Source organism: Mastigoproctus giganteus, chromosome 11 (genome assembly GCF_048544385.1).
Source record: "Mastigoproctus giganteus isolate SK-2022 chromosome 11, ASM4854438v1, whole genome shotgun sequence".
NCBI lineage: Eukaryota > Metazoa > Arthropoda > Arachnida > Uropygi > Thelyphonidae > Mastigoproctus > Mastigoproctus giganteus.
In genome coordinates this window covers 26,657,793-26,682,212 of record NC_143585.1, presented here as the reverse complement: position 1 = coordinate 26,682,212, position 24,420 = coordinate 26,657,793, and the positions used below count along the sequence as shown (strand labels likewise).

At 41.5% G+C, this 24,420-nt stretch overlaps 1 protein-coding gene across 1 annotated transcript in view; it reads right to left on the bottom strand.

The window, feature by feature from the left end:
- The window catches only part of LOC150077823 (transcription factor E2F3-like), a 72,124-nt gene extending 70,283 nt beyond the window's left edge, over positions 1–1,841 (bottom strand). Inside the window, exon 1 of the mRNA XM_090384373.1 lies at positions 1,593–1,841. Coding sequence (XP_090240499.1) covers positions 1,593–1,841 — 249 coding nt within the window. The remainder of the gene's footprint in view (positions 1–1,592) is intronic.
- Between the last annotated feature and the right edge of the window lie 22,579 nt (positions 1,842–24,420).

Here is a 24,420-nt window from a genome sequence, read left to right as displayed (position 1 = left end):
CTCTGCTCCATAATGGATTGTGATTAGCATTTGATTAATTTTTGTTACAAATACTCAGGTTAAAATATTAACCCAATCATTATGTAAAACATATCGAACATCTCTGTGGGTCTTCATCAGCGGCTACAATTATTAAATACTAGAAACACATCATCACTGAATCCAGTTAAATTACGAGAAACTTAACTGCAAAAACTTTAACACATATTGCTCCTTGTTTCATTCTACAATGTACAATAGAATCTACATAGAATGAAAATGCGCATTAAAACCATTGTGGATAATTTCTTGTAATTAAATATTCAGTAAATGTTTCTTGTATCTAAAGTGGTGCCACTGATAATGATGAACTGCAGAGATAGGCGACAGATTTTATGCATTTAGAACAGCTTTTACAAGTTGGTTTTTTTTTTTTTTTTTTGAATGGATAAGAAATTGGCAGAAAATCCAATCTGTATAAATTTTATTTCACTTTCAGTACAAAAAAAAAAACCTTTGTGTTTGTGATTTGAAATGATGAAAGAAGTGAAATTATTTATGTTACAAGAACTTGTGTTAGCATAGATATACAAGTATATATTTTATTTTAAAGTGCATCCATACATTGAAATGAAGAAAAGGTCTAATTTTTGATGGAATATTTCGTAGAACATTGGTTTTAAAAAAACTTTAGAAAAAACTCTATTGTATACAGATCTCTCCTTCACGGCTACACAACATAATCCAAATATTTGTAATTTAAATTAATTAAATGCATACCATAATCCATTATGCAGCAACTGACTGTTCCCCATAGTTATATAATACAATTTTAAATTCTTTCAGTAATCTTGAAAGAAACATCTTTAAAAGTGAAATCAGTTCAGTCATAACACTTCTTACACTCTTTTCAGTTCATTTCTTGTCAAACCCACTGTTTTTCCTTTCATATATTACAATATTTTATGTTAAAAATAGACTTAAAGAAAACAAACACAGATGCTGAATTCTTTTTGGACAATTGCCCATTCTGCCCACTCATCAGTAGTAGTAGCAGAATTGATAGAAGTCTTTGACAAAGCAGTAGTAAAGAAATCATGACAGTTATTTGTCATTCACTTCCAGGAGCTTCAAGGATAATCAAGGCCCTTTAAAAACTTTACATAATTACAAAGGGGGACAAGAATAATCTGAAATTTAATTTACTAATGGAAAAATAACCAAATATGGAAATTAATGCATTTTAAATGGAAGTTGCATTTCAATTATTTTAAATGAATGAATGAAAAAAGCCAGGGCAGCAAGTTATGATTAAATGACCACTACTTTGGTCTGAGATTGTTCAAAAGATTTAAAACAGCTGTGTAAGAACAAAATTGAAATTGTTGCTGTTACTATTCAAATTTAATCATGAGGCAACGAAATCTAAAAATGCCAAGTTGAAATCACCAAAAAAAATTTTCTGGATTTATTCATACCATTATTAATGACAGTAATTATTTTGTTCATCATATAAAAATAATAATTAATTAAATGAGTGATTGCTTGCGCATACATGTATTTAATGATTGTCAAGTACACACAAAGGAAACCATAAACACAAGTTTAGCTACCTGGCTTCTACTTGTAGGTGGTTTCGGTGGATTACGAGCCAGGTAGTAGTGATCAGGGGTTTGACCGTACTCATCCATGATGATTGTAGAATGCGACGCATTTTGTGAAACATTGGCTTTTCTTTCTATGGAAGCCGAAGGTGTCTTAGAGATGGGAGTTAACATTTGTCCTTCACCATTACTTACAAGTGAACCAAAACACGTTTCTGCGGTTAGCCTAAGTGCAGAATTCCGAGGCGTCCTTGGCATGTTAACACGTTTATATTCTCAAAGGCTATGACAAGGCTAAGATGTCAAGAGTTAATGTACATCATAAGTTTTCTACGAAAAACACAAAGCATGGATTAAAAATACAGCTTTCACGCGAAACTGTGAAAGCCCGAGTCATCGTGGATAACTTATCGAATGTTATAAAAGAATAAAATATGGAGATGTTTCAAGATTACTGATATACAGGGGGATGCTGTCCACTACTCTAAGTATAGAAACGACCCAATCGGTTTGAAGCACAAAGGAGTCTTATTTTGGCGCGAATCGTATTTCCCGCGAAATTTCTGTAGTAGGGGCCCGAAACGTGGATAATGTATATCTACTTTTTCATGAGTTACGCAAGGCTAAAAAATGTTCTTATTCAGTAAGATTTTGTGTCAGTAATTAACTATTTTTAGTAATCATTATCGTTTTAACTTTCGGAAATAGTTAAGATTAATTGTCAGCTTTTATGATTTTTCTATTACTCAGTTATTCTTCATTCAATAGAACGTACACATAGCAGTAAGGTGTGTCACATGGAGTTTAAAAGCCCACTGTCTTTCGATCGTCCAATGACATCGGTTTGCCTCGAGGTAGCATTTCCTCTCTCCTATTTTTTTCTCTCTTTTTTTTATTATTGTTGTTTTTTTCCTACAATTAAAAATTTCATATCCGGCGAAAAATTAAATAATTTTATTTGGCAGAGTATTGTATTTAATCAATAGTTGGTTATAAATACTGTAAACGAAAAAACAACAATAAAATAGGAATTAAATATTAAAAAAATAATGTTACGAGAATGGGCGTATCAGTGTGCGCGTTAATGAACACATGACAATGTAGGCGTGGCCAATTTCTCATTCATAAACATTAAATACAAAAACAAATTTATTGCAATACATTTGTTGATGATGTTTACATGTAATTTATCTTTAAATTACATAAACTGGAATTTATTTATTTGTATAGCCCTTAATTATAAAAAAAAGTGCATCCAAGTAATTCAATTTAATTCCACAAAATTACATTGTTATTTTACTTCCTGAAATATATATCACATATATATTATAAATATTAAAATGCACAGCAAACAACGACAAACAAGCCCGGATCAGTTTGGTTATACTTTTAAAGCTGGCAATCCTTAATAAAAATAAATATAACACCAGCATTTTTCCAAAATTTTAAAGATCGGCTGGGTGACTCTTGTAAAAAAGGTCAATCAGAAGGGGGGGGGGGGGGTTAAAGGAACCATTTCAGCCATAAGCTCAAAAGGGGGGGGGAGTATGCCTTCATATATATTTTTAAAATTGATTTTACTCAATTATTACTAAATTTGCAAAGGAAATTACTAGAAGAATCATTTGTTAAATAAAAAATTCATTCAAATTGTCCAACTTTATTCCCCTATTTGGTTTTCATCATAGACCCCAGGAGCTCCCATATGGTTAACCCACAGGGGCTCACATCTGGTGAGTATGGGCTTCGCACACCCAGGGTCCTGAGCTGGATATCATCATTCTTCTCTTGCTTGGTTACATCCCCCTCTCTCATTCTCAGGGGTAATTCAAAAAAAAATTTTTTTTTTTTTTTTTTTTCTGGCTGGTGCAGCAAAAGCCTCAGGCTTCCTTGCACCATACGGCTAATAATAATAATAATGAAAGTATGCATTCTGGGCCACAAGCCAAATTGCTCACGGCCCGCACAAAACCATACCAAACAAGGTCCTTGAGGTTGTCACAGACCATCTGGCATATCCTCTCAGATATGCCAGACAAGCTGTACTTGCTACCTGGGAGTCTAAAACGCTGATGGAACTGGTATTCGGGTGACACTCAAGTGAACCCAATTTCGGCGAAGTCCGGATGGTCTGTGACAGCCAAATCCTCTGCTTGCACCTTCACGATGGTGGGACTGTTAGTAATCCTGGGTATAACCTCCATGAATAAGTACATGGTGGGTGACTACCCAGGTGTGAACCAACATAAGCAGGGGTTGAGATGTGGCGCCCACACCACATGGAGGAATGCCACCCCTCTATGTTACCAGGCAGTACTAGGTGGTAGATGACTCTTATCAACTGGTGCAATACCACCACTATGCTTATTGGAAGCTTGAAGTGGCGAACCCATGTTTAGTCTCTAGAGCTAAGTTCCGGTCAACCCTTCCATATCTCTTCCATCATGCAGTATGATTGATGACTTTTGAGGTTATGATGAACATCGTGGCGAAATGCAATATTCCTTACATTTCGAGGGTACAGCTCTAAAACGGTGTTCGCAGGCCGGCCGCTAGTTAGTACACCGGACCGAACCTATTGGTAATTCTCTAGGAGGCTTCCGGATCACCTAGTGTATAATCTTGCTACCTCTACTCTGCCATATAGTGACTGGAGGGAGTCCGAGTAGTGTGTATGCGGGGAGCATTGTCGAGGCCACGGTATGTCAAGGATCTGGGTATATTCTTACCATGTGTACGCCATATCCAAAAATTTCATTACTTCATACAGCATGTCCCACCCACTAATTTCTTACTATTGAATACACCATGAATTGTCAAACTAATAGAGCAAGCTTATCAGCGAAAAGATCTAAACCTCCCAAGTACTTCCTAATTCATTTCACGAATATACGTGGTCTCAATTCTAATCTCAACCATGTCCATTTCCACTTGCAGTCTGCCAAACCCCATGTACTTTTTCTGACAGAATCTCAGTTATCGGTTGATTCAACTACTGCTCATCTCAGTTGCCCAAATTATTCGCTGTATGATTCCTTTCGCCTCAAAGGTGGTACTTATGCATATGTCCGTTCTGATATTCCCCGTCAGAGACTTGGCAATTTGGAATCTCCTCTCTTTGATCTTTTCTGGCTTAAAATCTCTCTACCTCATTGTGTCAAATTCATCTGTGGTCTCTACCGTTCTCCCAACTCCACTAATCACTTGGAGTTCTTTGACTTCCACTCTTTGCAACTTGACTTTTTGCAATCCAACTTTCCTAGCAGTGAGGTAAATTCCTTGGTGATTTTAATGTTCACAACTCCAGCTGACTTCCGTTTTCTAGTTACACCGACCCAGCTGGTCGAGATGCTGAGGCTTTTGCAATTACTAATGACCTTGCACAGATTGTTCATTTACCTACAAGAATACCGGACAATCCTAATCATACAGCAAACACGCTTGATCTTTTTCTCACAAACAACCCTTCTAAGTACACTGTCGAAGTGAGAGGTCCTTATGCACTTCAGATCACAACTTGGTAATTGTCTCTTCTCCAATGGAACCTTTATCTCATGGCTATTCCCAACCTCGTGTTGTTTGGCATTACAAGAATGCAAAATGGGATGACCTGCGAGATTTCATTTCTTCTTTTCCTTGGTCGGATTACTGTTTCAAAACTTCTGATGTCAACGTTTGCTCAGATCGTGTCAGTGAAATTATTCTTGCAGGAATGGAATCCTTTATCCCACATTCCACTTTAAAATCTCGTCCTTTATCTAAACCTTAGTTTTCCAATAAATGCGCTAAGGCTGTTTAAGAGAAGAACGTTGCATGTTGTAATTGGCTTGTTTATAATTCTTCAGTTTCATTTTCTGCCTACACCAAAGTTCGCAGCAATTGTAAAGCAGTCATTAATCAGTCCAAACTAGAGTTTAAACAGACTAAGAATAGAAAACTTGCTTCTTGCCCTAATGGTAGCCGAGCATTCTGGTCTCTTGCCAAAGCTATTGGCTGCAACTTTTACCCAACTCTGCTCCCACCTCTGTCCAAACAAGATGGTTCTGTTGTCACTTCAGCCAAGGAGAAAGCTAACCTGCTAGCGTCCCGTTTTTCTACCAACTCATGTATTAATAATCTTGGTAAAACACCTCACACCATTCCCAACACGTTCCATTCAATGCCTCCTGTGGTCTTCCGTCAGAAGGATTTTGACGAATCTTGATGCTAAGAAAGCTCCAGGTCCTGATGGTATTTCTCCACTTGTTCTCAAAACCTGTGCTCCTGAACTTACTCCTATTATTTGCCGCCTTTTTTCACTTTCTTGTTCCAAAGGTGTTTTTCCTTCTGCTTGTAAATTTGCTCATATTCAGCCAGGTCCTAAAAAGGGTGACAAATCACTGCCATCCAATTATCGTCCCATTGCAATTACTTCTACTCTTTCCAAAGCAATGGAAAAATTAATTAACCGACAACTCTTAAACTACCGAGAAACCTTCCGTCTGATCAACGATCGCCAGTATGGATTCCGTCAATATCGATCCACAGGTGATATTCTGGCTTATGTTACCCATTTATGGACTAATTCAATGGAAAGGTTCGGTGAAACTCAAGTAGTTGCTCTTGACATCTCAAAGGCTTTTGATCGTGTTTGGCATAAAGGTCTTCTAAACAAGCTTCCATCTTATGGTTTGCCAACTGCTTTTATTAATTGGTTATCCAGTTTTCTCTCTGATCGCTCACTGAGGGTAATGGTAGATGGCTCCCTATCTTCTAACTTCTCCACTGATGCCAGTGTCCCCCAAGGTTCAGTTCTTTGCCCCACTCTTTTCCTCTTGTATATTAATGACCTTCTTCCCTTGACTGGAAATCCTATCCATAGTTTTGCCGATGATAGCACATTGCATTCTACTTTCCATTTTGACAAAACTTGCCCTGCTCAATCAGCTTTAACTTCTCGAAATCTGCTACCAATTTCTTAAATGCCGATCTTCATGTAATTCTCCAGTGGGGCAAAGTCAACTTAGTTGATTTCAACCCTTCTAAAACTCAGTCTTGTTTTATATCTCGCAAAAAGGATTCTTCTGCTCCTACGCAGAAGAAGCTGAAGTCCAATGTCAACAAATATCTTCATTCGTCTTCTCAATCTCCGACCCAAGCATGGTACTAAGTACTATAGGTTCTAATACCTCTCGTGTTTGGGATTTACATAAAAAAAAAAAAAAAAAAAACTGCCATCAGTAACCCCTGAGTCCACGGAGCCGGACCTGCCATATGATTGTTTGGTGTTTGATTTTCACGCATCTTTTTATTATTATTATTATTATTATGGCTAAAAAAAAGTCACGCTAAGGTCACCTGAATATTACCTCAACTATCCCTAGTGTATTACGTTCGTGAATTGCATGTGTACTCTGGTCGATTTGCCTGTTTTGCTGGACGGAAAACCGGTTACCGATGGATGGGGAACCTTGCTATCTACGCCTGAGACCAACTAAATCAGTCACAGAGTGAAAAAAGACCATAAACGTTCATCGCGTCATTGACGGGATTCGAACCTGGGCCTTTTCCACCGGCTGTGGGAAGGACGGCGATCTTACCAACTGTGCTTCCCACGAGGGCGGTAGAAAACTACCCTTTAGAATTCCTACACATTCTCAATTGAATTCAGATCTGAACAATTAGGCGAGCAAGGTAGATGTTGAAAAACATTATTATTATTATTATTATGGTGCAAGGAAGCCTGAGGCTTATGCTGCACCAGCCAAAAATAAATAATAATAAAAATAAATTCCCGAGTTATCCTGAGAGAGAGAGAGTCAGAAGTAGAAAGTAATCACCGAGAAAGAGAAGAATGATGATATCCAGCTCAGGACCCTGGGTGTGCCAAGCCCATTCTCACCAGATGTGAGCCCATGGGGTTAATAGGAATGTTCCTCGAACCAATCAGTTTTGCACAGTGAATAGTTCCGTTGTCATCTTGAAGGTATCCATTGCAATCATGATAAAAATGACGAAGTGCAGTATGAAGTTGGTCCGATAAGATATTCAATGGGGGATAACACGATCTTCTAATGGTATGACCAGAGCCAGTTGTGCCAACATACCCAACACCATGATAATGCCTCCAGCCGCTTGAGTAGTGGACACGAGACGTCTAGATGCTTGGCTTCATGAGGCTCATACCACACTTTAATCTTACCATTAGTGCAAAAAAAGTGTAAATCGAGGCTCATCAGACTACATAATATTTTTTTCCACTATTCCACAGACTATCCATAGCGTTCATGACCCCCCCCCCTGTCGAATCTTCCAATTTTTTTTAAAGAAAGCAGTGGCTTTCATACAAGCATATGATTTTTCAGTCACTAACTGCACAGTGGACTTTCTGCTCTGAGTCACATTTTGCTTTAAATTCCTGCAGTCTCGCTCTTGGAGCAAGGACTTTCTCTCTCCTACATTTCTTCCTTTTATAACTGCATTCTCCTTTCGCTGTACACTTTTTAAATATTTGCTTTCGATACTAATTGAATGTAATTTAATGTTTTATATATTACCTATGTTCATAAGCCCTTGTGGGTAGCACAGTAGGTAGAATCCTACCCACACCGGGAACTCGGGTTTTTCGTCCAGCAAACAAAAAATAAATTTACAGACAATATACACGGAGCAACATGGCCATAGCTGTCGATGTTCCTAAAATTCAATAACAACAACAACCCCACACCGGGTGGAAAAAAACTCGAGTTCAACTCCCGTCGATAACGGGAGGAATTTTTATGGGCTTTTCACAACGTGGCTGATTATTCGGTTTCAAATTGTGGCTGATTTAGTCAGTCTCTTGAATTTATGCCAGAATATATTTGGATTCATACCAAATTGAATTGGATTCATGCATGCCAGATTGTTGTGAGAGGAAAGCCACAGGCTTTCCTGTCATGATCCCATTGTGAGCTAGTGCTGCACAATGGGACCAACTTGTAAACCAGTGCTGCACACATCGAAGCACCCACCTCACTAACAGAGGACTTTGTTGTGTCTGATGGAATACAGCTGGTATCATCCATTGTGAGGTCTACCGTCTGGCTAAATGACTACAGAACTTTGCACACAGGTTGGTAATCTAATTCATGGGATGGAATTATCGTAAATTAATCCTCATCGCTGAGATCTACTAGTGTTTTCCCTTTTTCGAAATAATCTCCTTCGAAGGGTATACAATTGCCTAAGCGTCTACTCGCAGAAATACTCCTGGAAGCAATTTCTTCATTATTGCATTCAGAGTGGTCTTTGTGGCCATAGATTCTCGACTATCTTTAATGTTATTGTTATTGTTCTTGTTGTTTCAGGGTTTTAGAGGCATCAGCAACTAAGTCCATATTACTCCGAGTATACTGTCTGTAAATTGCGTGTGTTATGAAGATTTTCTATTTGCTGGACGAAAAACCGAGTTTCCTGGGAAAGAAAACCATGCTAGCCTCGCCTAAGACCGACGAGGCTAGCATGGTTTGCATGCTACTCTCGCTCGAGACCAACAGTGAAAAATAGTCCATAAAAGTTCCTGGAGTTATTCACTGGATTTCACATCACGGAAACTTGCTTCAGAATTTGTTATATGTACAAGACATCTTGCATATACATTCCTTCTATACAAAGCTTCATGAGTAGGGTATGCACGACAAACTTATATTTTGCAGAAAAGATATACTTACTGAAAACAGGACTAGGGCATGTCTACTTGCTTAAAAGCACAAAAGGTGATGTTGTTCTTTCCACACGTTGACATAGTGATATTAAGAGTAGGAGATCTAAGGATTCACTTAACAAGTACAGGAAAGGGTTGAGAAAAAGTCGCTAGTTAATTTAAATTTGCAAGTGTGTGAAATTCTACCAGAAACGATTGGAGGGAGTACACTGAGTGGACAGAAATCATAGGTTACCTATCTAGTAACGGGTAGGCCCACCTTTCGCCCGGATAAGGGCAGTCAAACGGGGTGGTATTGAGTCGCTAGTTCACCAAAGCATTCCATCCATGCTTGCTGTACCACGGCCCATAATTCCGTCGAATTCCTGGGTGGAGGATCCAAAGCTCGAACGGACTTTTGCGCAGCATCCCAAAGATGCTTATATAGATTCATGTCCGGTGAACGGAGAGGCCATTCCATAGTGGTAAAATCTGCAGAATGCTCTTCGAACCATGTTCTAGTCACCACCGCTCTGTGGTGAAGCGTATTTCCTGCTGGAAGAGTCCTTTGCCCTGTGGGTGCACGATAACCATGAAGGAATGCAGATGGTCTGCAAGGACCATTCAGAGATGCGTCTAGACGTACCAGAGGTACCAACGTGTGCCACCTGAACACTCACAGACCATTACCGACCGTCTACCTGCCTGAAACCCCTCGACGTGGGCACCTGTACGTGGTGAGGGGACCTCCCAGTGACGCTGCTGGACTTCCAGACTAGCATCACTGGGATCCAACGCCCACAGCCCAGGTTCCAGGCTCACATCAATGGAATCCGGCGTGTTTGCCGTGCGCTGCGACCCATGGAAATTCGGAAAGGGGGATCCTGGTGGTTGAGGGGCCCAGCTTCAATACACCACTTTGGCCCCTGCTTCGACAAGACGGGTGGTCCTGGAAGGCCCGGCTAGGATCAATCGGCTAGTAGGCTCGCCTGCGAGGGTCAACCGTGTCAATGCCACGCCCCTACCCTCATGGTCCGAAGGACAGGATTCAGGCTGGCGGCGGTGCGGGTATAGTGTCTGGGTAGCCCTGGCGTCCCACTCCGAGCGCATTTATTGCATGCCGGGTAGTGGGCGTCCCTTTGGGCTCCGTGGTGGGTGGGGAGCCCGGGCACTGAACAATTAAAAAACTCCATGAATCCTGATAAACTCATTTCTTCAGGGGCCCCAACCCGGTCCCTATCTGAAAATTTAGACAGAGAATCAGATAGCATTATTGCTAAAAAGAGGCAGCGAACCGAATTACCATCAGGGCCAGTCCCAAGGTTCTTAATCATGCATTCTACCAATGAGACACCGATTGGTAAAATGTCGCCCTTTTTTATTCAGAAAGGGTTAGATGGGTTAGCAGGTTCACCCAAATCAGTTAAGAGGCTTCGTTCTGGAGACCTTTTAATTGAAACTAAAAATGACCGGCAATCTGAACATCTACTCCGAACAACATCAATCGGAGGAATCCCTATAACAGTGACACCACACAGAACACTCAATTCATCGAGAGGTGTCATTTCGGAGTGGGACCTTCTCGACGTAACCGAGGAGGAAATCTGCTCCGAATTAAAACCACAGGGAGTCATTGCCGTCAAGAGAATCACTGCGCGAAGGGATGGAAAAATTGTAAAAACCAGGAGCGTTATCCTGACTTTTAACTCTCCTAAACCTCCTGATGAGATTAAAGCTGGATACATCAACTGTTCAGTGCGTCCATACGTTCCGAACCCTTTACGGTGTTTTAAATGCCAGAAGTATGGACATTCTCAAATGGCCTGCCGTGGAGTCCTTGCATGCGCTCGATGCGGTGCAAAGGACCACGAAACAACAGCATGTTCAGCCGCAAAACCCACCTGTATTAATTGTGAAGGCGAACACCCGGCCTATTCACGAGCATGCCAGAGGTGGAAAGAAGAAAAAGAAATTCAACGGCTGAAGGCAGAGCTAAATATATCATACCAGGAGGCAAGGAAATCGGTCAAACCCCTGAACATCAACAAACCTACCTACGCCCAGTAGGTAGCAGGGAGATGTTCCGTCGGAACTCAGACGGACATGACCATTCCTCCAAAGGAGTCTTTCACTCCCATCGCGCGTTATCTCTTAAGTTCGCAAAAACCTGCACAGAAGGACCAATCAGCTGCCACTCCTATATCGGTACCTCCTAACGCACCACAATTAACAAAGGTCATTACGAAAGAAAAGAATAAGAAAGGGGAAATCCCCCCTAGTACCCAAGAAAACATGGATGTCGGGCAGAAGGAGGTACCCGAAGATTCAGTCTTGGAACTCTTTGTGGAGGAAGAAATGGACACGGGACAGCGTCCATTCTTCCCCAAAAAAGAGAAACCCAAGCCTGATAAAAGTAAGCCCTCAGCACCTCGGAAGCCGCCTGATGGACCCACCAAGTCCAAATAATGGCTAAATTCCTACAATGGAATTGTCGTGGATTCCGGCAAAATATTGATGACATCAAGGCCCTCCTGCAAAAGCACGAGCCAGTTTGCTTTTGCTTGCAGGAGACATATCTAAAGGCAAATGATGATCCCACCATGCACAACATCACATTTTTTCGAAAGGATAGAATTGCGGATGGCCCTGTACATGGGGGAGTGGCTATCCTTGTGGGTAACCAGACCCCAGTGCAGCCCTTGCTAATTACAACCAGCATAGAGGCTGTAGCAATTCGCCTTTCAGTGGGTTTTTTATTAACTGTGTGCTCCATTTATTTGCCACCTGGGACTGACATCTCCCAGGCAGACCTTGATGATCTTCTTACGCAGCTGCCTCCCCCTTTCTTACTTCTCGGGGATTTTAACGGACATAACACCCTGTGGGGTAGTGCTAACATCAACGGAAGGGGACGAGTCATAGAGCGTATGCTCAATGACAATGACCTTTCCCTTCTAAATACTGGAACAAAGACCTTCTTCCACATGCCTACCCGTACTTTTTCTGCCATTGATCTCTCTATCTGCTCCCCTTCTCTACTCCCTTCACTCACTTGGGAAGTGGAGGAGAATCCATACGGAAGCGATCACTTCCCTGTGATAACCTCGTTACACAGTGGGAGACCATGTCTTCCCTTCAGGTTACCACGGTGGAAGATTGATCAGGCTGACTGGACTGCCTTCCAACATCAGGCAAATTTTGATCTTAGCACAGTCAGTCAAGAGCCTATCAATGATGCAGTTAAGTACATCACAGAAATCATCGTCCAAGCAGCTGCTAATGCTGTCCCAAAAACATCAGCCCGGTTTCCACCATTTCCCAAACCTTGGTGGAATTCACAATGCACAGCAGCAAAAAAGGCTCAAAACAAAGCGTGGGGGATATTTCGCCGATATCCTACCACGAACAACCTTATAGCCTTCAAACGTGCACGCTACATCCGTCGTCAGAGTCAAAAGGAATCGTGGGTCCGTTTTACATCATCCATTAACCAGTCTACCAACTCTAAGGTAGTCTGGGATAAAATCCGGAAAATGAAGGGGAAATATACATCCCACCCTTCTTCAATCCTAGATTATAATGGATGCGCTATTGCAGATCCAATTGCAATAGCCAATGCTCTTGGGGAAACATTCTCTAACATCTCCGCAACATCCTCGTACTCCCCAGAGTTCCTGGTCCTGAAACATAAACTGGAAAAACAAGCACTTAATTTTAAGACCAAGGGCCTCTATCCCTACAACGGGGCGTTCACTATAGAGGAACTGAAAAGAGCCCTCACTCTTTCCAAAGCAAGTGCTGTTGGACCAGATGGCATCCATTATGAAATGATTAAACATCTTTCACCAAAATCTATGGATTGTCTGCTCCTTCTGTATAACAGAATCTTTACTGAAGGGCAGTTTCCGGACTCCTGGCGAAAGGCAATCGTTCTTGCCTTCCCTAAGCCAGGAAAGGATCCAAAAGTCACCACCAACTATCGTCCTATTGCTCTGACTAGCTGTCTGTGCAAAATCCTGGAGAGAATGGTCAATTCTCGTTTAATATGGTATTTAGAATCAAATGACCTTCTCTCCAGCATCCAGTGCGGCTTCCGAAGGAACCGGTCCACTTTGGACCATCTTATTAGATTGGAAGCATCCATCCGGGATGCTTTCCTAAAACGCGAACACTTGGTGTCGGTGTTCTTTGACATGGAGAAAGCGTATGACACAACTTGGAGATTTGGCATTTTAAAAGACTTACATAGCCTAGGCCTAAGAGGGCATCTGCCCTTTTTTATTCAAAACTTTTTAGCCAATCGATCGTTCCAAGTTCGTGTGGGATCCTCACTCTCTCGCTCCTTTAGCCAAGAGGAGGGAGTACCACAAGGATCAGTATTAAGTGTCACGCTTTTTGCCATAAAAATAAATTCCATCACAGAACAACTTCCTCCAACTGTAAACAGTGCCCTCTATGTTGATGACTTTAGCATTTTTTGCCAGTCGTGCAACATGAGGGTTATTGAAAGAACTGCAGAAAGCCATTGATAGTCTGAATTCCTGGGCACTTGCTAATGGCTTCAGGTTCTCGCCGGAGAAGACCGTTTGCGTACACTTTTGTCGCAAGCGTAATCTTCATCCTGAACCGGATTTAAGGCTTGGGCAAAACAACATCCCAGTCGTAGCAGAAGTCAAATTCCTTGGACTTATCTTCGACAAAAAGTTGACATTTCTTCAACATATTCGTCAGCTTAGGACAAGGTGTGTTAAAGGGCTTAACATCCTTCGTGCCCTTTCGCCAACTTCATGGGGCGCAGATCGGTCTACTCTTCTTCGTCTCTACCGAGCCCTTGTCCGTTCTAAACTCGATTATGGGTCCCAGGTATATGGATCTGCTAGAGATAGTGTACTTCGGTGGTTAGATCCAGTTCACCATCAGGCCATTCGGATAGCCACAGGAGCATTTCGCACATCTCCAGTCCAAAGCCTTTACGTCGAAGCAAATGAACCATCCCTATCTTTTCGACGTAAGCAGTTGTCTTTACATTACACCTTTAAATTGAAAGCCCTGCCTGATCATCCCACATGGGCATCAGTTTTTGAGCCACGTTGGGAAAATCTCTATAACACCCGTCGGACTGCCAACAGACCTTTTGGTATTCGGATGCAAGGGCTATTAAATGAACTAAACATGACGGTAGACAATGTTGCCCAGTCACCAAGGCAACTCCTTCCACCCTGGTATGCACATTTGCCAATGTGTGACTTCTCCCTCAAGATCATGGAGAAGGCTAATACACCGGCGGCCGTCTATCAGCAACTCTTCGCATCACATAGAGAGCAGTACTCTGACTTTCTGCCAGTCTATACAGATGGCTCAAAGTCAGAATCTTATGTGGGTCTGCTGTTGTATTTCCTCAGAAGACATTATCATTCAAGATGCCACAAGAAGCTAGCATTTATACTGCAGAGTTGCACGCAATTGAAATAGCCCTTGAGTTCATTATAAATAGTGATTACCAAAGGTACATGATTTACTGTGATTCATTGAGCGTGTTACAGGCTCTAGTATCGATGAGGTACAACTCTCATCCGGTCCTATCCCGGATCCGGCAGATGCTTTGTTCTGCCTTTGAAACAGAATTTGACATTCGCTTCTGCTGGATCCCAAGCCACATTGGGATCCGGGGAAATGAACTAGCTGATACTGCTGCCAAATCAGCCATTTCCCTGGATTGTTATTGCCTGTCAGTCCCCTATACAGACTACAGGCAAATAATACGGTCTAAATTATATTCCCAATGGCAAGACTCTTGGCACGGACAGACCGCGAATAAACTACACCACATTAAGCCTGTAATCATGCAATGGCAGTCCAGTCTACGCAGGGTCCGAAGAGAGGAAGTTGTTCTTGCTCGGCTCCGCATAGGTCATAGCCATCTAACACACTCCTTTTTGCTGAGGGCGGATGGCCCACCTATGTGTGAGACTTGTAACGTTATTTTAACTGTTTCTCACGTTTTTATTGAATGTTCTGTTTTTAGACAATCTTTTTCTAGAACTTTTAGTAATCTGGCTGAACCCTTTACACTCGGTCAGATTTTAGGTGACAGAGACAACATGTCTGACGTTTTTAATTTTTTACACTCGATTAATTTATACACAAAGATTTAAGTTTATATTTTTTACCTTTTTGACACGGTAGCCTGTTCTAAGGCTGACCAATATTTTTGTGTTAGTTTTATTTTTGATTTGGCGCATTATGGCCACAGCTGCCAATGCGCCATTAAAAACCAAACCAAAAACCTGCCTGAACAGTTCCTTGTTGACTTGATGGGTGCATAGCTTCATGCGGTTTCCGCCAGATAGGCACCCTCCCGTCCGCTCGAAATAACTGGAAACGGGACTCATCGGACCAGGAGACCCGTCTCCAATCCTCCAAGGTCCAGTGCTGATGTTCTTTCACCCGAGATGTAGAGTCCTGTGTTGTGCTGTTAGCAATGGACTCTGGTGGTCCGCGGCGCCCATAACCTATTGTGGCTAATGATCGCCTGATGGTGTTAGTGGAGACGTTTCTGACACCTTCTCGTTGACGTCATTGGTTGAAACAATGCTAGACAACACACGTCGACGGCCACGTTCATGTACCACCTTTCTCTGCCCACAACGCTGTCCACGATGAGAGTCTGCGTGGGTAGCACAGTGGTATCGTCACTGTCCTCCCCACACCGGTTGGAAAAGGCCCGGGTTCGAATCCCGTCGATGACGCGAGGAACTTTAGTGAGCTTTTTTCACTCCGTAGCTGGGTTAGTCGGTCTCAGTAGTAGATAGTAAGGTCCCTCCCCAGAAAGTGGGTTTTTTTGGTCCAGCAAAACAGGCAAATCGACCAGAGAACACACGCAATTTACAGACAGAATAAATGTAATCATTTACGGGTGACCTAATATCATAATTTAGTTGTTGTCTTTTTTTGGTCCACAGTGAGACGTTATTCCGGAAATGGCGTATTCCCGATACACTGTTAATACTGTCGAATGGGGGCAGTGCAATTTCTGGACCACCTCTGCAATAGAGTGCCCCGTGCGTAGGGCACCTACTATCATCCCTCTTTCAAAATCGGTTAATTCACGACGTTTATCCATACTGACATAAAATTACCGTCTACGTGAATGCAGTGTACCTGCCAAGAGGTGAGTTCGTTCACTAGCGAGAGGGGTGACAGCGTCGCGTTGACCAGGAACTCAGATATGTTCATAAATTCGGTCCTGGATCACTGTGCAAAGCTCATAGAGTAGAATTTCAGTGGTCCAAGAACCAATTCTTGGGGGACCATACTTCTGATGTACACCAATCTGAAGAATATCCATTAATCACAGCCCTCTACCTTTTACCCTGCAGTCATGAGGCGATCAGTTTTAGAATCTTTCCAGTAATTAATTCCAAAACGTTCCAGCTTATGCAGTGACTTCTCAATAGGAACTGAATCAAACGCCTTATAAAATACAAATAAACTTTGTCGAAATTGTTCCTTACATCCAGCTCATTAGTAACTCTGTTAAAAATTAGTTACCCAGGTAAATTGAACATGATTTTCCCTTAACTAAACCATGTGTGTATGTCCTTCAGAATGCCATATCTATCCAAACGTAGGGATTGCACTATTTTCTCCACTGAAGCTAGACTAACCGGTCTATAGTTACCAACTTCACGCTTAGAACCGCCTTTATGTATTGGCCATATGTCCACACTCTTCCAATTTAAAGGAATCTCTCTCGAGTTCAATGATTGTCTTATAATTAACTTGAAATTATTCAAAGCACTCTCTGGTAGTCTCCATCAAAATTAGTGGGTATATGTCTTGAACTCTAGGAGCTTTACTTATTTGTTAGCTGGAAAGTTTTTCTAATAAATAACCTTCTGAAACTTTAGTGTCGCTCATTTCACGCTTTGCAACTTCAGCAAAGCATGAAACTATTTCTTTCATAAGTAGAGATCGATGCGAAGTACATATTCCATTCATCAGCAACATCAGATGGGTTATCTAAGACTTTTCCCACACCAAGCAGAAAAGAGACCGGTCTGATTTGTTTTCTTCTTCGTTTCATATAAATGAAAAACTCCTTGTCACATTCTTTGCTCCGTTAGTTACCTTTGACCACTGGTCTTAGCCAGTGGCCAAAGATGACTAACGTTGAGTATAATTTCTCATTCTCAGCCTTGACCGCTTAACCTTTTTTGTGGTACTCAGACCACTATTGACATTGTCTTCATCAATGTCATTAATAAACAGAAAACAACAATGGGCCCAGCACCGAACCCTGGGAGACTCTACTATTAACAGTAGTCCAAGGAGAGCAGCGTCAATTGATGATCATTCTTTGTCTTCTGTCACCCAATCATTCCTCTATGCAATACAGTACCTTACGTTTAACATTGCACTGCTCTAGTCTGTACAGTAGTCATTTGCATCTGCTCTAGTCTGTACAGTAGTCAACGAAGCCACAGCAATCAGTGGCTTCGTTGCATTGTCATTGTATTCAATCAAATTGGTCTCACACAGCTCCCCTTTAAAAAATCCATGCTGTGGCTTCACTAATATTGCATTCCTGTCTACAAAGTCCTACATTACATCTTTAACTAGCAACTCCATTATTTCCTCTGGAACAGAAGTCAGACTAGCAGGTTTGTAATTACTGATATCATTCTTTGATCCTCCTTGAATAGCGGATACATTCGTAGTCCACAAGGAAGTCCCCATGAATCCAAAGAAGCTCTCAAAATTTTGGCTAAGGGTTTTCTTATCTCCTTTGCTTCCACCCTTAATATAACTGGATAGATCCCTTCACCCAAGGTGCCTTTTTTCGTTTAGTTTCAAAAATTTCGATTTCACTTTCCTCTCGGTAAACTTAAAATCATTTAGCTCCATGTTGGTATTTGATACACTTCTGATATCCCATCTCCAAAATATTCCTCATGTTTGAACGTACATGCAAAATATCTAACCAGTTTTTCAGGAACGTGAGCAGGTTCGTTAATAGTGAAACAACTCATATCTATGGGATCAATGTGATTCATCCCCTTCCTACTACTGTTCACATAAATAAAGAAAGTTTTACTATTTTTCTTTGCATTATTTGCCAGACACTTCTCATAATCTGTCTTAGTTTGGCTAAGGCACATTATGACTAACAAAACAAACAAACAGTTTTACGCACGAATGCTTTTGTATAAGCTTTAGCTTTGAAAACCACTAATTTGGCCCTCGTGAGTAGCACAGTTAGCATTAGCAAAGGCACATGATGCAAGAAAGCAAGCTTATATAGCATCAGCCAAACAAAAAAAAAAAAAAAAAAAAAAAAACACACCCACCCACACCACCTTCTCATTTCACTCATTCGCTCGCTCCAAAATGTTTTTCTAGTTCTGCCTTGAATCTGTTTAAGCTATCAACTTCTACAACGACAGATGAAAGTTTGTTCCAGCAATCAACCACCCACTGGCTAAAGGCAAACTTCCGCATATCTATCCTACAACTGTCTTTCCTCAATTTGAATTTTGGCCTTCTCAGGCAATTATTCTGAGCAAGAGGAAGAATCCCATCCGCATTGAGCATGCTCAAACCATTCAAGGGTTTATACACCTCTATCAGATCACCTCGCTGGTGCATAGTCCCGAGACACTGTAATTTGCAAAACTTAAGCCTTTCTTCGTAAGAGCAACCCTTTGTTCCATTCACTAATCTTGTTGCCCTTCTCTGTACTCGTTCCAGCAGTTCTACATCCTTCTTGAAATGGGGCCTCCAGACCTGTATACAGTACTCAAGGTATGTCCTGACCTTTGCCTTATACAAGGGGATAATCAACTCCTTATCCCTGCTAGAAAAATTCCTGTATATCATTGACAAAACCCCATGACCTGCTCTGGCAGCTTGTCTGCTTTGCTCAGAAAACTTCATATCTGGCTGCACAATTACTTCCAGTTCAGTTCTTTTTAATTATCTACCACTCTAAGCGTAGTACCACATAGGTGGTACGCTCCTCTGGGTTACTTCCACCCATATGCTGTACTTTGCATTTGTCAATGTTAAACTTCAGTTGCCACTTCTCAGCCCATCTTCCCAAATTTTCTAGATCCTGTTGTAGTAGCGTACTGTCATTAGTGTCATTAACAACCCTGCCGATCTTCGTATCGTTTGCAAACTTGGACATTAAGCCTGATATACCATCATCAATATCATTGATGAATACAGAAAACAACAATGGACCCAACACTGAACCCTGGGGACTCCACTAAATACATTCGTCCACGAAGAACAGTGTCCATTGATTACCACTCTCTGTCTTCTCCCACTCAACCATCCATATCCATAGCAGCAATTTGCCTCCAATGCCACACTGCTCCAATTTGTGCAGCAGTCTTCCATGTGCAACAGTACCAAAAGCCTTTCTAAGATCCAAATATATGATATCAAAGTTATTTCCTGCATCCAGTTCTTTTGTGACCACATCATAGTATCTAATCAGATTAGTCAGACAAGACTTCCCCTTAACAAACCCATGCTGTGTCCGAGCTATGACTGAAGTCTTGTCTAGATAATCCAGCATTGCTTCTATAACCAGTGCCTCCATTAATTTTCCTAGAACAGAAGTTAAAATAACAGATCTATAATTACCTGTCTCTCTTTGATCCTTCTTTGTGAACTGGGGATACATTTGCACGTCTCCAGTCTATGGCTACCTCCCCTGAGTCTAAGGAAGCTCTCATAATTATGGCTAAGGGTTTGCTTACTTCCTTTGCTGCCTCCTTTAATATAACTGGATAGATCCCATCCACCCCAGGTGCCCTTTTTATGTTTATCTTCAACAATTTCTCCTCCAATTTACTAAGTTATCACAAGATTATCTAGCTTACTGCCAGAGTTGAATACACCTCTGGCATTCCCCTCGCTGAATAACTCCTCATGTGTGAATGTCGATGCAAAATATTCATTTAGTTTGTTAGCTACCTGAGCAGCATCATCAACAGTTGAACCATCGATATCAAGTGGACCAAATCTGATTTCATCCTCTTGAATCAGACAAATCTGATTCATCCCCTTCCTTCTAGAGTTTGCCTAAGTAAAGAATTCTTTGTTCTTTTTCTTTGCATCCTTTGCCAAAGATTTCTCATAATCTGCCTTTGCCTGCATAATCTCCTTTGGGACTTGGTTACAGACCAGCTTATATCTATCATAGGCTTCCATGTCACCCATTAATTTATATTTATCCCATGCATTTTTCTTCTCTGCCACATGTCTAATTAGCTCATCTGACATCCATTTAGGCCTAAACCTTGAAGAACATTTTTTAGTTGGTATGAAAAGCCTAGTAGCTTCCAAGATTAATGCTTCCCATTTTGAATTTGCTGTTGGTAACATCATCAGTTGGTCCCACCATACAGAATTTGGTAGGTTCGCCGTCCATCCCACGCCGGGTGGAAAAGACCTGAGTTCGAATCTCGTCGATGAAGGGAGGAACTTTTATGGGTCTTTTTCACAAGGTGGCTGAGTTAGTCCATCTCAGGTGAAGGTAGCAGGGTTTTTCTCCCGTAAACTCAGGTTTTTTGTCCAGTAATCAGAAATTGAACTCAGAACACACGCAGTTTACAGACAATATACACGCTGCAACATATCCTTCATCGCGATGTTCTAAAATCCAATAACGACAACAACAACCTCTAATTTGAAAATATTTGTTGTTTGCCTATAGTTTGCCTATAGCTTCCCATATGCGATTGGATTCGAGTTACTTTGTTTTGTTTTCGAGCCAAAGCAATTTAGGTTATGAGGTAAGTGTACGTGTAAGTGTGTTTAGGGTCAAGCTGCACCAGGGCTTTCCCCCATCTCCGCCTAGTTTACATTGTGGTGTGTTACAGTACGCTGTAAATGCCAGAGATTTAAAAGTGTGGGTCTTGGATCGTTTAGTGTCGTGTACCGTTGTTCTTCTGATCGTTTAGCGCTAAATCCCAACTGGGGCCCAACATTGCCCCACTTATGCCCCGTGGAGGCAGACCAGGAACCCAGTAGCTTATATGTACTCTGGCAGGTCCTGCCACCTAATTTCCTGAGATTTCGGTGGCTAGGACCTAAAAAAAAAAGGGAGGGCACTTAAGTTTAGAAAAGCCAGGAGAGGTTAATATGGTTCAGTTTTCAGTTTAGAAATCGTTAATTTTGATTAGTTGTGTGGGGTTTACGCTGGCGTATTAGTCAGAGTAGGGGGAAGAGACTGAAGACTGGGGGGAAAGACAGAAGTATGGGGTTGATAGGGAAGGCAACCCCAGGTGGTCAGTAAGGCATGCCCATGCCTCACCAGGAGAAATATATGGGGGTGGTAGGGGAGGGAGGAAACAGGAAGACCATCTCCTTCACCCCCCCCTGCCAGGGATAGGAAAAAAGGTACCAGGCAAGGGAGCTGGCACAGACCGCCATTTGGCTACATGGCAGTGAGGCTGCATCAGTCGTAGTGTAGCCATAAGATCATGTCCGGTAGTAGAGTCACTCGTGGGACAGTGTCCCGTCCAAGTTGAATGTTTTTGGTTCTCTATCTTCATTTAGTATATTTGTCAGTTTCACTTAGGTCTCATATTTGTTGGTACATAGGCAGGGTTTCTTGGTAGCCAGCTAGTAGCTTCCACATAGTTATCATTCCGGTGTGTGTCTGAAAGGATGTTTTGATTTGTTATCGGGCTGGTCGTCTTCCTTCCTGGTGTATTGCATTTAGCGTTCTCCTTCTTGAGAAGAGTTCTTGAGCGAAGTTGGTTAGGGCTCTGTATTCCTCCTCTGAATCCAATAAGTGAAACTCTTGCCCTCTGGGAAGATATCTTATACTCGTGATTAGAATGCATTTGTGATCATCGTATTGCGGACAGTCGTACATGAGGTGTTCCCAGGTTTCTATCTCTTCACATGTACAGCATGGGTCCTCTACAAGGGCGAAGTCCATTAATTTTGCGTTAAAGGGGCCATGTCCAGTTAGCAAGTATGTTGTTGGCAACCCAGGAAAGAACCAAGTAGGCGATTTTGGATAGATTTTTTCAAGTTGCGGCAAGAACTTGTGGGTGACTGCTCCTTTGGTTGTTTCTTCCCACCTGTCCTGACACACCTGCAGCAGGTGAGACTGAAGCCAGATCTTTTCTGAGGTTATGAGGTGTGAGTATTTTCCATGCATTCTTCAGTGTTTACAGTTTCATGGACAAAAAACCAGTTTCCGTGGGGAATAAAATCAAGAAACCATCATAGGAAAACAAAGAAGCAGCCATCCTGGGAGTAAAATAGTCCCCAAACTCTCCCCCACCCCATGCTGTCTCCTTTCTTCTCAATAGGATTCGAAAGTAGGCGTTTTCTACACGGGTTGGGAAAAAAATTATTGCAACTTTGCAACCGTTGTGTGCCAGCCACCACAAAGCCAGAACATGCATTATTGTTTATTAAAAGAAAGTCTGCTCCAAATGCCTGAAAACTAGAATGAAAGAGTTTGTCTGAACACCTTACCAGAAAATGATGCATGAAAGCAAGTACTATATCATTAGTATAAATTAAAACTATAGACAGTATCTATAGTTTTAATTTATTGAAGCTTCGCACTCGTTCCATCCCTTCTAATAATCAGCAGTGGACAAAGATATAGTTTTAATATTAATTCGTTCAATACTTCTTTCAATTTATTGAAGCTTCGCACTCGTTCCAACGCCAAATGGAAGTTTGTTCCAATAATCAACTACTCGCTGGCTGAAGGAAAATTTCAGCTCATCTGTCCTACAGCCATCCTTCTCCAATTTGAATTTACGTCCCCACAAATGCGATGTCTGAGCAAAAAGAAGGTTGTCCTTAGCATTTAGCATATTCCGTCCATTAACGAGTAAATTGAGGGCTTAATCACCCCAATCAGATCTCCTCGCAAGTGCGTACTCTACAAACACTGGAATTTTTAGAAGTGAAACCTCTCTTGGTAAGAGCATCCTTTTTTAACTCTGACTAATCTCATTGCTATTCTCAGCATCCATTCCAACAGAGCTACGTACCTGATAATGGGACTAATAAATAATGAATAAGGATAATGGAGTGCTGAAGATATGGCCTAACCATTTCCTCGTATACAACAAGATAATCATCTCCTTCTTTCTTCTGGCAAAATTTCCCAGTTAACACAAAACGATGTCTGAGTGACAAATTCTCTGATATACCTACAATGTCCATATTTGATAACTTCGCCAGTACTTTAAATTCGTTAAATTTATTTATTATGCTCCTAGTAATAGCTTGCATGCACTTTATTTTGCTATTAGTAGAATAAAAGCAGACGTTTGCTTATTTATTGAGAGTTCCCCAGCATCCTTTTATATGTCGTAAAGTTTAGACCATAAGCAATTTAGACCATATTGCAATGTATAGAGTATGTCTGGAAATTGTTGAGCCCGTATCGATTTCCTCTTTAATGGAAGAACATTAAGATCATGTTACCTTCGCCTGAGACCGACTAACTGGGCCACATTGTGAAAAAGTCCTATAAAATTCCTCGCATCATTGACGGGATTCGAACTAGGTTCTTTTCCACGCTGCCTGGGAAGGACGGTGATCATATCAACTGTGCTATTCACGAGGACTCGAATAGAAACAGCGCAAGAATCACTTACCCTCTGCCAGAGGCTGCTACTAGTGTCTGTATATTGCTCTCCTACACTGGCAATTTTTCCATCGGCCTAACTCTGCCTTAATAATATCAGCAAATAATCCTTCACGCCTTCTATTTAAATGTATCCCTTTCCTGTAAAAACAGTCCTGGTAAGAAGAATAGACCACATTGAGAAAAATACTACACAACAATCTTTGCGCAGTCTCTGCAGTGCCGAATTTATATACATGTACTCCCTATTATCGTTTGTGGTCTGAATTGTTTCTGATTTTCATAAACGGCAACGAGAATGATATCAAAATAAGAAGGCGATATAAAGATTGGGAGAGTCGTTAATGATCAGTGCCAATCAGCGCTCCTTCAGGATGACTTGGACTGGTTTTAAGAATGGTCAGATAAATGACAGCTATGTTCTAATGCAGCAAAATGCAAGTTCTTAGCAATCCCAAAATAATTAATACATTGGTGGAGTTGAATTGCAAAACAATAGAGGAATTTTCGATATGAAGTTCTCTGAGCAGTAT